At 39.8% G+C, this 14,526-nt stretch overlaps 1 protein-coding gene across 1 annotated transcript in view; it reads right to left on the bottom strand.

The window, feature by feature from the left end:
* Positions 1-14,526, bottom strand: part of LOC139724851 (speckle-type POZ protein-like) — a 35,580-nt gene that overhangs the window by 944 nt on the left and 20,110 nt on the right. The window contains exons 3-8 of the mRNA XM_071635975.1: positions 6,166-6,287; positions 5,120-5,271; positions 4,186-4,313; positions 2,278-2,455; positions 1,045-1,223; positions 180-322 (exon numbers count right to left, since the gene is read on the bottom strand). Coding sequence (XP_071492076.1) covers positions 180-322; positions 1,045-1,223; positions 2,278-2,455; positions 4,186-4,313; positions 5,120-5,271; positions 6,166-6,287 — 902 coding nt within the window. The remainder of the gene's footprint in view (positions 1-179; positions 323-1,044; positions 1,224-2,277; positions 2,456-4,185; positions 4,314-5,119; positions 5,272-6,165; positions 6,288-14,526) is intronic.

Here is a 14,526-nt window from a genome sequence, read left to right as displayed (position 1 = left end):
TATTCTTGTTAAAGCCGACTGTAAGAATGCCTAATGCATGGAGAGTTTACAGTAGTTTGCACTTTCTTCCACACATATTTATAATATGACAAGGAAACCCCCAAATTAGCTTGATATGGCACAAGTTTATGTCCTCATGCTAATGTCTGTCCCTACAGAGTGACCGCCATGAGGCATACCTGTTGGTGTAGTCGATGGCTACAGCCTTCAGCTGGTTGGCACTGTGAAGATCAGCTAGAACCAGGATGTCAGCTACACTGTCTATTGTCAGGTTGGAGCACAGCGCCTCTTCACACATAACTTTCAGTCGATCCAGAGCGTACTGTGTACCATAGAAGAGTAGACACAAATTATGTTTTGTTATTTCCACATAATTGTAACAATTTGTCTAGCTACATATCAACTTACCACTCTTTAAACCAGTTTACGCATGAACATTTATGCCACATCGTGAAGAGTCCTCCGCGCTCAACAATGCCCTACTCAGTATTACTACAGATTATGATAATACCCCAAAAGACTGCTGCAAAATGTAAAACTACCCGATTCTTGTCTAACTGAGATGCAAATAACATTTTGACATGAACTCTTCTCACACAGGTTTATCAATTAAACATGAGATTGTGTGACCAAATCTACTGGGTAACAACTCTGCTTTCAGAATGTAAGAGTCTCCGGATTATGTATGAGAATTTGGGACAATACTATCTGGTAATTGCTGATAAAATGCCATGTAAACTTGCTGGAAGTGGCATCGGGAGGAATGTTTGGCAAATCACTTACGATTTTCTGCAAAATCTATGTCGATACTTCCATGAAAAGTGCTACCTCTGTGGAATTACATGGGAAGTTTCAGGATGATCTCATGTCAGGTCGAGAGGGAATACATTCACAGTTAGGCAGATCATGGTAGTGATGATCTGCCTAACTGTGAAAGATGATTTTACGTCAGGTCAAGGGGGGAGATATTCACAATTAGGCAGATCATCTCTACCATGAAACCTGTATACTTAATGTCGAATATTTCATTTTGCAAAACTCTACCTTATCAGCTGCAGCGAGAAGGTCATCTGCCATCTTTTCCAGGTTTGGGGCCTTCCCTGTGTAAATAAACCTCAAGATCTCCTTGATGACTTCATGATCGACATCTGTGATCTCCACCCGGCCAAGCTTCTTTTCTTCCATTTCATGCTCGAACATGGCACTGAAGACTGGTGATCTCGCTAGAATGATAACAACATACAATGTCATTTGATGAACTGTGATTTCCATTGATTTGCCTGAAACACTACTGTGAGCATGTATGACAAAGCACACTAATGTAACATATCTAAATTCTCATTTCCTTTGCGGCTCATATGTAAATATCATCAAAAAACTTAATATGGGTCAATCCTGTGTGATGATATTTGGAGCTCAGTTTATGTTACTGCATTGTGGTCTCTCAATCCAATTTTAGCAATACAAAAAAAAAAGAAAAGATGGTTGCTACACTGTGTGCACTTTCAATTGTCTAATGATTATGATAATATCATGATGATAACAACAGTAACTTCTTACAGAGCCCATATTCTGTCAAACAAAGACTCTCATGGCGCTACAGAGGCACAACAATGCCAGACATAGAGTGCACGAGGACACTACCAATTAAACAAATATTATGAGGTACAAATGAGACAATTACAATGGAGTTATGTATGCCACAAATCATACAGGTGCTTACTTGTTTGTGATTACTTCAAGATGAAAAAAAAAATTTACCATCAAATACAACACACTTGAAGTATTGTGAATTGGCTGTGAAGGCACCAATGCAGACAGTGTCATTAGTGTATCAAGTGCAAGGCCCATACATCTCAAACAAGAGACTCACAGGATCTAGGGCTCACTGAATATTGCAAGTTCACCTTCCATGCATCCTGGCAGACTATTACCAAAGATGAATACAACAAACTCCAGCGACTAGATAAGTACTGTAATTTAAAAGGGGCTACAAAAGAGCTGGGAATGAAAGGGCTATAAAAACTATTCTGCAAAATGAAAGGGTCATCACAAGGGTACTGTAATTTGGAAGGGTCTAAAATAGAGTTGGAAATTGAAGGGTCATAGAACCTGCTCAGCAAAATGAAAGGGAGATCCTATCCCTCCCCCCCCCCCCCCCCCCGAAAAAAAAAAAAAAAAAAGAGGGATGTTACCTGCTAAATTTGGAGAAAATCCCTCTCAGGGTTTTCAAGAAGAAGACGAAAATGTAAAGGTTCAGGCAAGCTAAAAACCAACCTGCAAGTATTGCTGAGTGGGCCTTGAATTCTCTACCATTGACACAGAGGGTGACGTCACTGAAAGCCGATCTTTCAAGCAATGCACTCAGGTCATCCGCTAATCTGCAATCTGGAACCTTGAGCTGTGACTGGTTGGATTGCCCTGAAATGTTGACTGTATCAGCAACAACGCTGACCTACATGCAAAACATAATAAATGTTACAAATACATCAGGATCATAGCTAAATACATTGCAAAATGCAATGAGTTTCCATAGTTGTTTCAAAATCGCTAACTTGTGTCATTGATAAATGCCGCATAACACATCTTCTTTCTTGCCCGAAGTGTACACAAATAAAATCTAACTTGCCTTTGGACATTCTTTCATGCAATTTGATTCAGACAAGGGAAAGCAAGGAGCACAAACAAATGGCAGCTTTAGTGAAAAAAAAAAAAAAAACCCTCCTAAAAGCCTGAAGCATTTCAGGACTCAATATAGATTTCATTCTTTATCGTCATCTACTTTTCCACTACTTCTGGAAGTGTTTTACCATTTATCTGCTTTGTCAACAACTGAATTAGACTACTGAAGTTGGAAGAGACTACATATGCTCCATTGCATGATCTTTAGAGTCACCAAAAATTCATGTGCACTGGTTAGAAATGTGTAAAATCTACCATTTTACTGCTCCTTTGTGACAGTAATTACTCTTTGTTTATTTGAAAATGCAGCTTTGCTTTCATGTTCACAGAGAAAAATACACTGGCACTTTAGTCTGGTTTGTGAAAAAAGCAAACCAAGGGAAGTGATATTAGGAGGTAAATAGTATACAAATGACGCACAAGTCTGAGTGCGTCAGTCGGAATTGTGTGCATAAGGTAACTATGGAATGCTTAACCCACGAGACGAAGCCGAGTGGGTTTAGGCTAAATTCCATAGTTACCGCATGCACACTATATTCCGACTGACGCACGAAAAGACATGTGCGTCATCTGATTTATAGAATGGGTAATTTTCTTGTCAAAATCCCATTTTTCTATTGTGTTACCCAATGACAAAATTACTGGATACATTTCCTTTTGGCTTGCCGTAAACGAGCATGCACCAGTTTTTACTGGACGCACGGCCAGCCGTGCATTAGTTTTTACTGGACGCATGGCCAACCTGAGTGCGCGAACGCTTGCCTAGTGCGCGAACCTTTGTTACAAGTACGCATACTCTTGCTACAAGTGCGCGATAACATGTTTACCACTGTGACTCAGCGTGCGGCCAGTAAAAATCAACACATAGCTCTCGACCAATCAGATCGCAGCATTCTCACTACCCATTCTATAATGACTGTCGAAGGGCAGCAGTGAGCTGGAAGCTGTGGTGGCACTGAGGGAGACAGGCTGATAGGAGACAGGGACAGTTATTGCGAAGAATAAGAGAGAGAATCAAGTAAAGGATTTGGAAGTTGGTGGGAGGAGAAAGATGAACCAGAAAAGGGGGGGGGGGGGGAGAGAAGGTTGGAAAATCATGGAGATAAGAGAGAGAAGTAAAGAAGATGTGAATTTTTCAACAATGTTTGATAAAATATAATGACAGAACAAAGCTGATTAATGATAGCAAGTGCGGAAAGGAATGCAGATTCAAACATTCTGATTGAATGGAAAATGGAAGGTTAGTCCTAACAAGGACTGCTGTGGAAGAAGAAATGTGGGAGAGAAAGTAATAATTCAATGTGTTGTCTGGAAATAGGGGAGAAGAAATAAGAAATTAGTCAAGACAAACATCTGCAAAGTCATGATGTGGCTCTAAAAGGGACCACTAGGTTGTCATGACAATGCGACAGTGTTGTTTACCAAGGGTAGCACTCATTTGGGATGCATTCCACTCAAGCATGGCTTGACACACCACAAATTGGTGGACTGTCCACTACTCACCTCACAGAAGAGTGTCAATTTGTCATCTGGGAGCAGACCATTGGCCTCATCCATGAGAAAGTCCCTGCGAATGAACTTCTTGAAGCCCCAGTCCTTTCCTTGCACAAACTTATATGCCCGTTGACTCTCTGCAAGATACACAAATGAAATGAGAAACAGATCGTTACACTTTAGAACTCATCTTCATTCTCCCAATAATGTGAAGGTCAAATTGCCTCCAGGGTAGAACTTTTAAAGGGATGGCATAGTTTTAGTTGAGGTGAGAATTCAGCTTTTAACTGTTTGTGAGATACTTATAAACCTCTATATGAAATATTACAGAGCAAACGATACTAAGGGAATTTAAAGTTTATTTGATGGAAAGTGGTTTTGAAATGGCTGAGATATTCATAAACAAGGTAAAACAAAGTGATCCTAATTAAAAGGTGGGTCCCACCTTTCATTAGGATTGCTTTGTTTTGGATATCTCAGCTATTTCAAAACCACTTTCCATCAAATAAACTTTGAATTCCTCATAGAATTATATAATATGCTCTTTCATATTTCATAAGAGGTTTCTCATTATCTCAAAAAAATAATTGTCAAAAAAAGTTGGAAACCTGAAGCCCCATCTCAACCGAAACTGTACCATCTCTTTAACTTGTTTCACTAGTAAAGATAAAACATAGTTGTGAGAAACCTTTGATGATGTCCACATGCGTCTGTGCAATGAAGATAATGAGAATCTCCCAAAATGGTAAAGTTTTCCTGATGATCAGCGTGATGGTTGCTGAATTTCTTCGATATCAAACAGGTCATTTGATTTGATTTGATTTGATTTATTCACAAAATGCTACATACATTATTCACAAATATGCAAATAGTTTGTACATGAAATATGTTATTATACATCTTGTGTGGATTGTCATAAGCTATGAAAAGCTTGACAACTCACCCATGGCCTTGGTCTCCTCCCGCTTGGCATTGAGGATGGAAAACTTAAACTTGGCCCGGACTTCAGCTTTGTTGCAGGACACCAGGAGTAAATAAAGGGACAGGTAGTCTTTGCTCTCCTCGTCCAGACCCTTGGGGTTCACTCTCAAACACCTGGAAAAATAAACATTTATATGTATCACAATCTTTTGAGCATACCTACCAATTTAACACAAAAAATTCTGTTACATTTTATATGGACTCTGATGAGCACACAAGAGTACACGTAGGTGTCAAATATCAAATTACATGATTTTTTTTTCTTACTTGGCAAATGAAAAACAAAAAAGTCCTCAGATGTATACATGTATCCTCCCCCCCCCCCCCCCCCCCCCCCAACGCTCGCGGTCCCTTCCATTCACCACGATGCAAAATGTTGTATTAGTCATGTATGTGGAAGCTAAACGCATCCCATGCTTACAAGGTGAGTCATCAATTTAAAGCACAGGTAGACTTCTGGGGAACCACAGAAGTACTATTGTGACATTGGTTCGTCTCAGTATCACCTGAAAGAATGGATTCTACCACAAGTGTTCAGCAAGGTCTATTCAGATCTACTTTGATACCAAATCTTACAAAATTCCTGAAAATTATTTAGTAATGATGAAATACAGTATATGATTGGTCCCATAATTCTATGTCTGTGCTGGTTCTAATGTTCATCTACAGTATAACATCCTGCCCCTGTCAGAAAATATCTCTGCATAGGAACAGAAAGATAAAACAAGAAGACTTCAATATTGCACACTACAGCAATTGTGTCCAGCGTGTCACCCTCAAATGATGTGCATGTATGATCCACTTTCTTCACAGTGTTGCTGACAGACAGGGAGCACAAATTGTTCCTGCTACTGCTATTGCACATATTAAAAATAGCCTTCATTGGAATCATCATTTGTATAACATACTTTGTAGTACTTGATCCCCCACCAATGATCCACTTCACTAATGTCTTGCTGCATGTCTTATACTTGTCTGATAATTCCTCAAAGAAATGAGGATACCTACCATTTTAACTTGTCATTAGCACCTGATGAAAATGTTGAACTCTTGAGAACTTCACCCATTTCTTCTCGACAGAAGCTGAAGTTGTTGATTGTCCACATGTATGAGAACTTCACCACCTTCACCTGTAGATGTCAGTAAATTGCACAGATTGCTGATCAATAAGTGCACTAAATGTCTCAATGAGGCATAATCACATGCCCACATGATCTCTGATGGCAAGCTGTACAAAGTCTGTATTCTAAGATGCCCTCTTAAGCTCTACCAATATCTTGCCATACTGGTAATTAATCCACTGTACAGCATCAACACCATTACAATCCCTTTACTGTAGTTTGCTATAGTAAACAACATGAAAAAAAATAACTGCAGAGCATCGGAAAGTCTGAAGCATTGTCTTGATTTCCCATTTGAATGATTCCTTGTCGTAATACTAAATTGTCTTTGTTCAAAAATGGAGCAATGACAGAAAGATGTTCTTGCAGCAGTCCATACTGTCATAACTTTTTGACAGTTTTTGCAAGTCCCGAGAGTCACGAACTGTTTTTGTAAAACCAATATCAACGTTAAAGAATTAAATAGTAAAAGCTGTACTGTTCACATGACAGTAGGCAACGTCTGGCAAATTTATTCTTTGATACAGTCTGAAAACTTCATGAACCAGCATGCAAACTTTTGCAATTCTGAGAATCAAAAACAACTAGAAACGTCGCTATGGTAACTGGTATGCCTCCGTCATAATGCATGATTCTCCAAATAGGTCTAGATAGTATATATGTGGACAATGTGTGATTACATTTTCACAAAATTGGCAAAATATTAAAATGACAAGTTTGTCACAAATGTGTTGAATGCTCACCTTCCTTGACCTAGATTTAATTAGGTGAATAGGAGAGCATGTACAGCGTATTTGGAATTTAAGGACGTTAACTTGACTTTGACCCATTCATACCTGGTTATGCATTGAGTAATTTTCAAGGTATGGAGAAAAAGTGCAATTTCTGTATTTGAATAGTACATTGTTACCATTTTCATCTGGCCTTTGACCCTAAAATCCATAGGATAATCACTGTCAGGCAGAACATGCATAAATATGTAGTACGTTTCAAGATAACTTGAGCCACTTCCAAGATATGGAGGAAAACTTAGTTCAGCACTTTCACTTGATCTTTGACCTTTTGACCTCTGAGGCAAAAACAAAAGAAAACTAGAAATATCACTGAAGGTGATTAATACCCCCGCCCCGTGACGACAGTCTTACTCAAGGAATGATCTTTCCTTGATCTTCTGCCATTTAAATGCCGTTACCATGGCAACGCAGCTTCCGACACGTCCGAAAAATATGTCTTGCACATCTTCCCACCAAGACTATTGTGTGTGCCACATTTCATAAGCTTTTGTCAAAAACTGAGGAAGTAGTTCAATCCACAAGATCTTTCCTTGATCTTCCGCCATTAATATGCCGTTACCATGGCAACGCAGCTTCCGACACGTCCAAAAAATATGTCTTGCACATCTTCCCACCAAGACCAATGTGTGTGCCACATTTCATGAGCTTCAGTCGAATACAAAGTAGTTCAATCTGCAAGATCTTTCCTTGATCTTCTGCCATTTATATGCCATTACCATGGCAACGCAGCTTCCGACACGTCCGAAAAATATGTCTTCCACATCTTCCCACCAAGATCAAGGTGTGTGCCACATTTCATAAGCTTTGGTCAAAAAACTGAGGAAGTAGTTAAATCCGCAGGATCTTTCCTTGATCTTCTGCCATTAATATGCCGTTACCATGGCAACGTACTTTCTAGTACTGTCAAACAATGCGTCTTGCACATCTACAACCAAAGGCACACATCTGTACCAAGTTTCATGGAAATTTGGCAAAAACTGAGGAAGTAGTTTGCAACACAAAATTTTGCATCATTTTGGCTCATAACATGTGAGCTGTTACCATGGCAACATACTTTTTGTCACTGTCAAGAAATGTGTCATGCTGACCTATATCCTAAGACAAACATTCAATATGAATTCCATGAGAATTGGAAGAACACTGATGAAGCAGTTTTGCCATGAAGCATTTTGCCCTATATTTTACCAATAACATGCCGTTACCATGGCAACGCACTTTTTGCCACTGCGGAAATATGTGTCTTGCACATTAACATATTCAGATGAACATCTGTACCTAATTTTATAAAAATTGATCAAAAACTGGGGGAGGAGTTCGCGACGCAAGATTTGTACCCATTTTTGCCCATAATATGCCGTTACCATGGCAACGTACTTTTGGGTACTGTCAAAAAATACGTCTTGCACATCTACAACCCAAGGCACACATCTGTGCCAAGTTTTATGGGAATCGGTTGAAAACTGAGGAAGTAGTTTGCGACGCAAGATTTGCAACGGACCGACCGCCCGACCGCCCGACCGACCGCCCGACCGCCCGACCGTCCGCTGATTCCTATATACCCCCTTCAAACTTCGTTTGGCGGGGGTATAAAAAAAACTTTCCAGGGAATCTCTATTAGGTTATACATGCATTCACCAAGTGTAAAACAAAATAATCCTGCTGGCATTGCATAAACATGAGGGAAATAATAAAATTTTGAAGTGTTGCCCTTGACCCCTGACCTTTGACCCCATTAACCCTAAATTTTCTAGATAATCACTGCCAGTCAGTACATGTATACATACTATGTTCCATGAAGATACCTTGAACAATTTCCAAGGTACAGAGAAAAAAAGTGAAGTTTTAATATTTTTACTTGACCTTTTGACCTTTGACCTCATGACCCAAACTTTCACCAGAGAATCTTAATTGGGTAATACATGTATACGCTAAGTTTCAAGAATATATCTTCAGGCATTGCATAGATATAATGGAAATAGTGAAATTTTATGTATTTGCCCTTGACCTTTTGACCTTGAGCATGTGCACCCAAAAGTTGATAGGCACAACTTCACCCCCTAATACACATACATGCCAAGTTTCATTAGGATACCTCAAAAGGTTATGATAGTTACCCTGTCCACAAAATTCATTACGGACGGACGGACGGATGGACGGACAACCCGAAACATAATGCCTCCGGCACCACTTCGTGGCGGAGGCATAAAAACAAACTGAAGAAAACTTACTGTCATTGTTAATTTGTAAACAGCAACTTTCTACATTTGCAGTTGCATTTGACCTGTGCAGATACAATTTTGTATACTGCCTGGGAATACAGTTTTTATTGTACTCCATGTTCATAATTTTGTATCTATGTGTGGGTGAACGTTGTGATAATCTACACTTGTACAGTACATTTCTTGATGATACTTTCATGAAAGAAAATATCTTTCTGTAGTAACATGTTACAAAAGATTAATTTCTAAGAAGTACATTTAATGCACTCAGACTCATGGGTTGTGAGATCTATAAAATGCATAAAAATGTTCAGTTGCCCTAGGCCATCGCCCCCTAGTTTTCCTACATTGTAGAATGTACAGTACAGTACATGCAAACCAATAATTACCACGAATGGCAACATTGTACCCCCGTATGCACTTCAACAAGACTTCTTCTTCTGGAATCATACTAAATAATAATTGGACTTTGATCTTCCACTCACAATCTGCTTTCATACATGATGGTTCTAATGCTTATAAAAGGATTTCACACTGACAAAAAACTCTTTTGTAATTACACTCCCAAAATGCATTTCTAAACACGTTGAGAGTCACAAAATGGTCAGATACTAAAATTAGTCTCCTTGCTGACTGTACAACATTCCACAAACACTTGACTGTGGCTCAACAATCCACACAACTCTTGATATACTTCCCTGCATAAGTACACTTTGTACATATGCATATATACATTGTACCTCCACCTACATTGTATGCATGCACCATGGTAACAATGATTACTAGGTCAAACTATACACATCTCCTCTATCACATTTTAGAGATAAACTGTTCATGATTGTAGACCACCATTGGCTACACATGATTTGAGAAACACATAATTACAAACTTTTGTAGTTAGGGTGATTGAACTCACAATTACAGATACTTGATTAGCATGACCGTGTTTCTAAACATGTTTACAAAAGAGTCCTTTTGTTAATCATGAAGATATTATTGACCTAGAAATCTGGAATGAACAAATTGTGAGTGATGCAGAAAAAAAGTAATGTAGAAGGCTTGCAGCTTATTCAGCATACCTCAGAATACAGACACTGGATTGTATGACAAACATGGGATAGTATTGCTGTACATCATGTATAGTTGTATGTTGAAGTCAAGAGTCTCCTCACTTTATGCAGACTTGCAATGTAATTGTGAGTCTGCAGCCCAACGAGGTTGGAGGGCTTTGCTGTCAATGTTAATAGGCTGCTTATGAAGTCTAGCCAGCAGTCATGCCAACGTCCTGCATTTTCTCAGACACTGCTGCAACTTGAGCACTTGCCTTGCTCCCAATACCGCAGATTGAATTCCCTCAAAACCAAATATCAGCCAAAGAGATCTCCCGTCGAAATACCTTACTCTCTCAAAAACCTAATATCAGACTCCTTCAAAATCCAATATTGCACTCGGGGCTGTTTACATTTGTCAATCAGCATATATTCCTGCCAATGGAACTGTACAGTCCCGCATGTGTGCCCGCAGTGGATAAAAACAGCATGTCAGGTTTCTCAAAATCTGAATGCTCAAAAAGTACAATTGAGACCTACAGGCTGTAGATGTACATCCTAGTAGGCCTACATATGTACAACATTGTACCAGCACTCTTCTGGCTGCAGTGAACTACAATGTACGTCTGAATTCATGTTGTACATTAGATCTTCTACATTCTTTCCAGAATTTTAAGACAAGATATGGTTTATGACATGGTAATCATTCAAATACTAATATACATATTATATAATAAAGCTTCTATTGAATACCAGGACCGGTATTCAATAAAATGAGATAAGCATTCACAAGTCAGAAAATCTTATTTTCTGTCTAAAGCCCCCGTTCCACTATGCCGTTCTCGCTACGATTTGACAATTTTCTCAGGTCGGGAAGGATCGGGTAAAACCTGAGCCGATCTGGACACAGTACGATGTTAGAACGCTCTAAGTACGCTGCAGTTACGACTACCAAGTGCTTGCTACGCTCTTACTACGATGATCGGGAATGAGACATTACGATCTCTGCCGCTGCCGGTACGCTTTAGAACGATGTAGCTACGCTGTCAGTGCGATGTTGCCGATGTTATCCGATCAATGCACGCTGTATCTACGCTCTGAACGATCTATACGATCTTATCACGCTGTTACCCCGTTCAGAGAGCTGAAAAGTGCCCGATGTGCCCCGATGTACCCCGATTCGACTGTGGGTCAGCAGTCAGTCAACTTATTAGCATGCAGAACCGAAGAAATATACTGTGGACCTCGAAGATTCATTCTTCTTTTTTTACTTTTGATTTTCAAAGTTGTTGTTGCTTCGTTATTCTCACTACTCTTTCTTCATCAGCGAGCCCGTGCTTCTGTGCCTCCAGTGCCCTGGTTATGACCCACCATTTCCCTCTCCTCTCCCCTCCTCCCCCCCCCCCCCTGTCCACCTCGAACTTACTACCTTCTTCACTACAATATCTTTCTATCCTCTCATCAATTTTTTTCCTTACAAGAGAGCCGCCATGTGTTTGTGAATGTGCGTCCGTATGTGTGCAAGTAATATGTGTGTATTACTCTGTCTGTCTTTTTTTTTTGCTTCCGCTTAGGGAAATTTGTTATTGTTGTTTTTTGCAATTATATATTTTTCTCTATGAGGGGACTGCATTCTAATACTACAAGCTCTGCTTTTTAGCAGTCCACTCCATTTCCAGCAATATTTTGTATGCATTTACCACAGTGACGTAACTGTTATTTGTATCTCTGTTGATAATTTGCCTGTATCTCTTTTACAATGTTATTCTGTTCATCGCATTGTGGTACTGATTTCATGACGTCTGTGTATATGAGCGTTTCTTTGTATTTTTTATTATTTGTTTGTTGGAAGTGAAATAAATCAACTTGAACTTGAACTTGAAGAGCCTCCTCAACTCACGGTTCTTTTGCAGCAATGCATTGTATAAACAAGGACGTGCTGATTTTTCAAAGGATTTTTCTTGATGTCCTTGCTTTTATAGTCCGTCTTCCTCCAGTTGTAGATGATTTCATATTCTTCAAAATTCTACTATGTCCTCTTCCTCCTCTTTCAGCATGACGTGCAGTCTCTCTTTCTTCGCCTTTTGGGTAGCTGCTTCGCTGCTTTCTTCTCTTCTTTTTCTTCATCTCTTCTTTTTCTTCGAAAATTACAGCTAAAATTACTTCCCGTTCTTGTGCCGATGTTACTACGCTCAGAAAGACCTTGTTACGCTCATCCCGCTGCGTTTATGCCGTCATTACGCTCTCCCCGCTGCGTTTACGCTGTCACTACGCTCTCCCCGCTTGCCGTACGATTAAAAATATGTCAATTTTGATCGGGGAGATCGGGAAGAAATTTTGGACCGGTTCAAAATTTCTTCCCGATCTGAAAAACTGCCCGCTCCAACCCCGACCTCCACACGCTGCTGCTACGATGCTTCCGATCCCCGTACGCTTTTGCCGCTCTCTCCCGATCTGCTAGATCGGGACAGATCGGGGTCCAAATCGTGATAGTGGAACGGGGGCTTAAGACAAAATTCTTTGCCAAAGTGCTTATTCCATAAGATTTGGCTAAGTATTTGTCTCAGGATTAGGCTAAGAACTGGGAGCACAGTGGCATACTGGATTGTAGGGCTGTACCGTCATGACCCACAACACAAAGAGAACTTAGCGATCGCATTGCAATTGCTTTGAGTTTTGATACTTTACATCATTTTTTGTCACCTCAAACTCATCTAATGTAAATCTTCATTAGTGAGACTTCATATCTATGCTGTCAATATTGACATGTATACACATTTCACAACTTACAGAAAATGAAGATTTATGCAGCATGTGCGAACAGTACATCTGATAATCAGCAGTTCACGCGATCTGAATGTACTTTTAAAGTCACGCTGTCAACCGTGCTGCTACCAAAGAGCGCATGCACGCAATAGATCGCTGCACTTCCAGCCACGCACGCGCGCGCATAATTTGCGGAGTGGTCAACTCGCCATTTTGAATTCTGCAACGATGAACCCCGACGGTCGGGGACTGCGCTAGAAAGTGCCATTTTTTTGTTCAATGGACCTATCGTGAGGGCTCTCTATGGACTTACGTACCTTCTGTAATATCAGCACTTAGTAACGTACAAATGTCTATTTAATGTATAAATTGATATAAGTTTTGTAGTTGTGTTGTGGTTCCCCACTTTGATGGCGAGGCTCCGACTGTCTGACCCTGTGCTTTGCACAGCATCTGGTCGGGCTATCGTATGTGTAGTTTTGTGTATCAAGTCAGGCAAATGATTTAGTGATGTTCACGTGGTGTGATAATGTGGTGTGATGTGGTTGCTGTGAGTCTTGAGTCAATTGTCAACAACTATAACCCAAAAAGATCTTAAAGGGGATGGCTAGTAACTGATCAGTGGAAATGCTGGGGGATGATTGTTCCAATCCTTGTGGGATTCATTTAAGAGTACATTTATATATCCAGGGTGGTCCACAACTTGAAATTGTAGCATGTTGCAAGCTCAGAATCTGAGAATATTGCAGAAATTGAATATGCGCGGAGCGCACACGATGAGTACGTAGTACGCAATGTTTTGCTGCTTATCTCTCTTTGTGCTGCTTACATTCAATGTTCTCTCTCATGTTTTGCACACAAATATCTAAAGTACCTGGTAGTTTGATGTTTCTTATGTTATGCACATGTTTTGCACATTATTGAATACTTTTACTTTGAGCTTGTTGCAAATTCTTAAGGATGTTGCATAGCATGTTGCTGGCTTTTTAGGATGTTGCACAAGAATTTTAGCATGTTGCAGCAACATGCTAAAACCCCTCGTGGACCACCCTGTCAATATATTGTGGTGTGAAAATTATTTGCTTCAGAATGGTTTCATATTCAAGTAATGCGCAGGTTGGCATGCCTGAACAGTGACTGTTCAGGATTATGCCTAGCTCGTAAATCTGAAAAAAAAATGCCCTAAAGTTTATAAAATATCTTTATGGCAGCTTTCTTAGACAACCAAATGGCTACAACAAATTGTTAAGACTTAAGCAAAATGTCTTCTAAGTTTATTGAACACTGGCCCAGGTATTTTGATAAGTACAGTGTAAACTACACTGTACATTTGTATATTGAACACCTAATGATGGGCAGGTAATGTGTGCATGATACTGCTCTACTGCAAAACCAATGAGCTATGGAATGACCTGGTACT

This window comes from Diadema antillarum, unplaced genomic scaffold, assembly GCF_040938485.1.
Source record: "Diadema antillarum isolate AM-2024a unplaced genomic scaffold, OU_Dant_1.0 scf00000234, whole genome shotgun sequence".
Taxonomy (NCBI): Eukaryota; Metazoa; Echinodermata; class Echinoidea; order Diadematoida; family Diadematidae; genus Diadema; species Diadema antillarum.
Note: the sequence above shows the minus strand (reverse complement) of the source record. Positions and strands in the feature narration are given on the sequence as shown.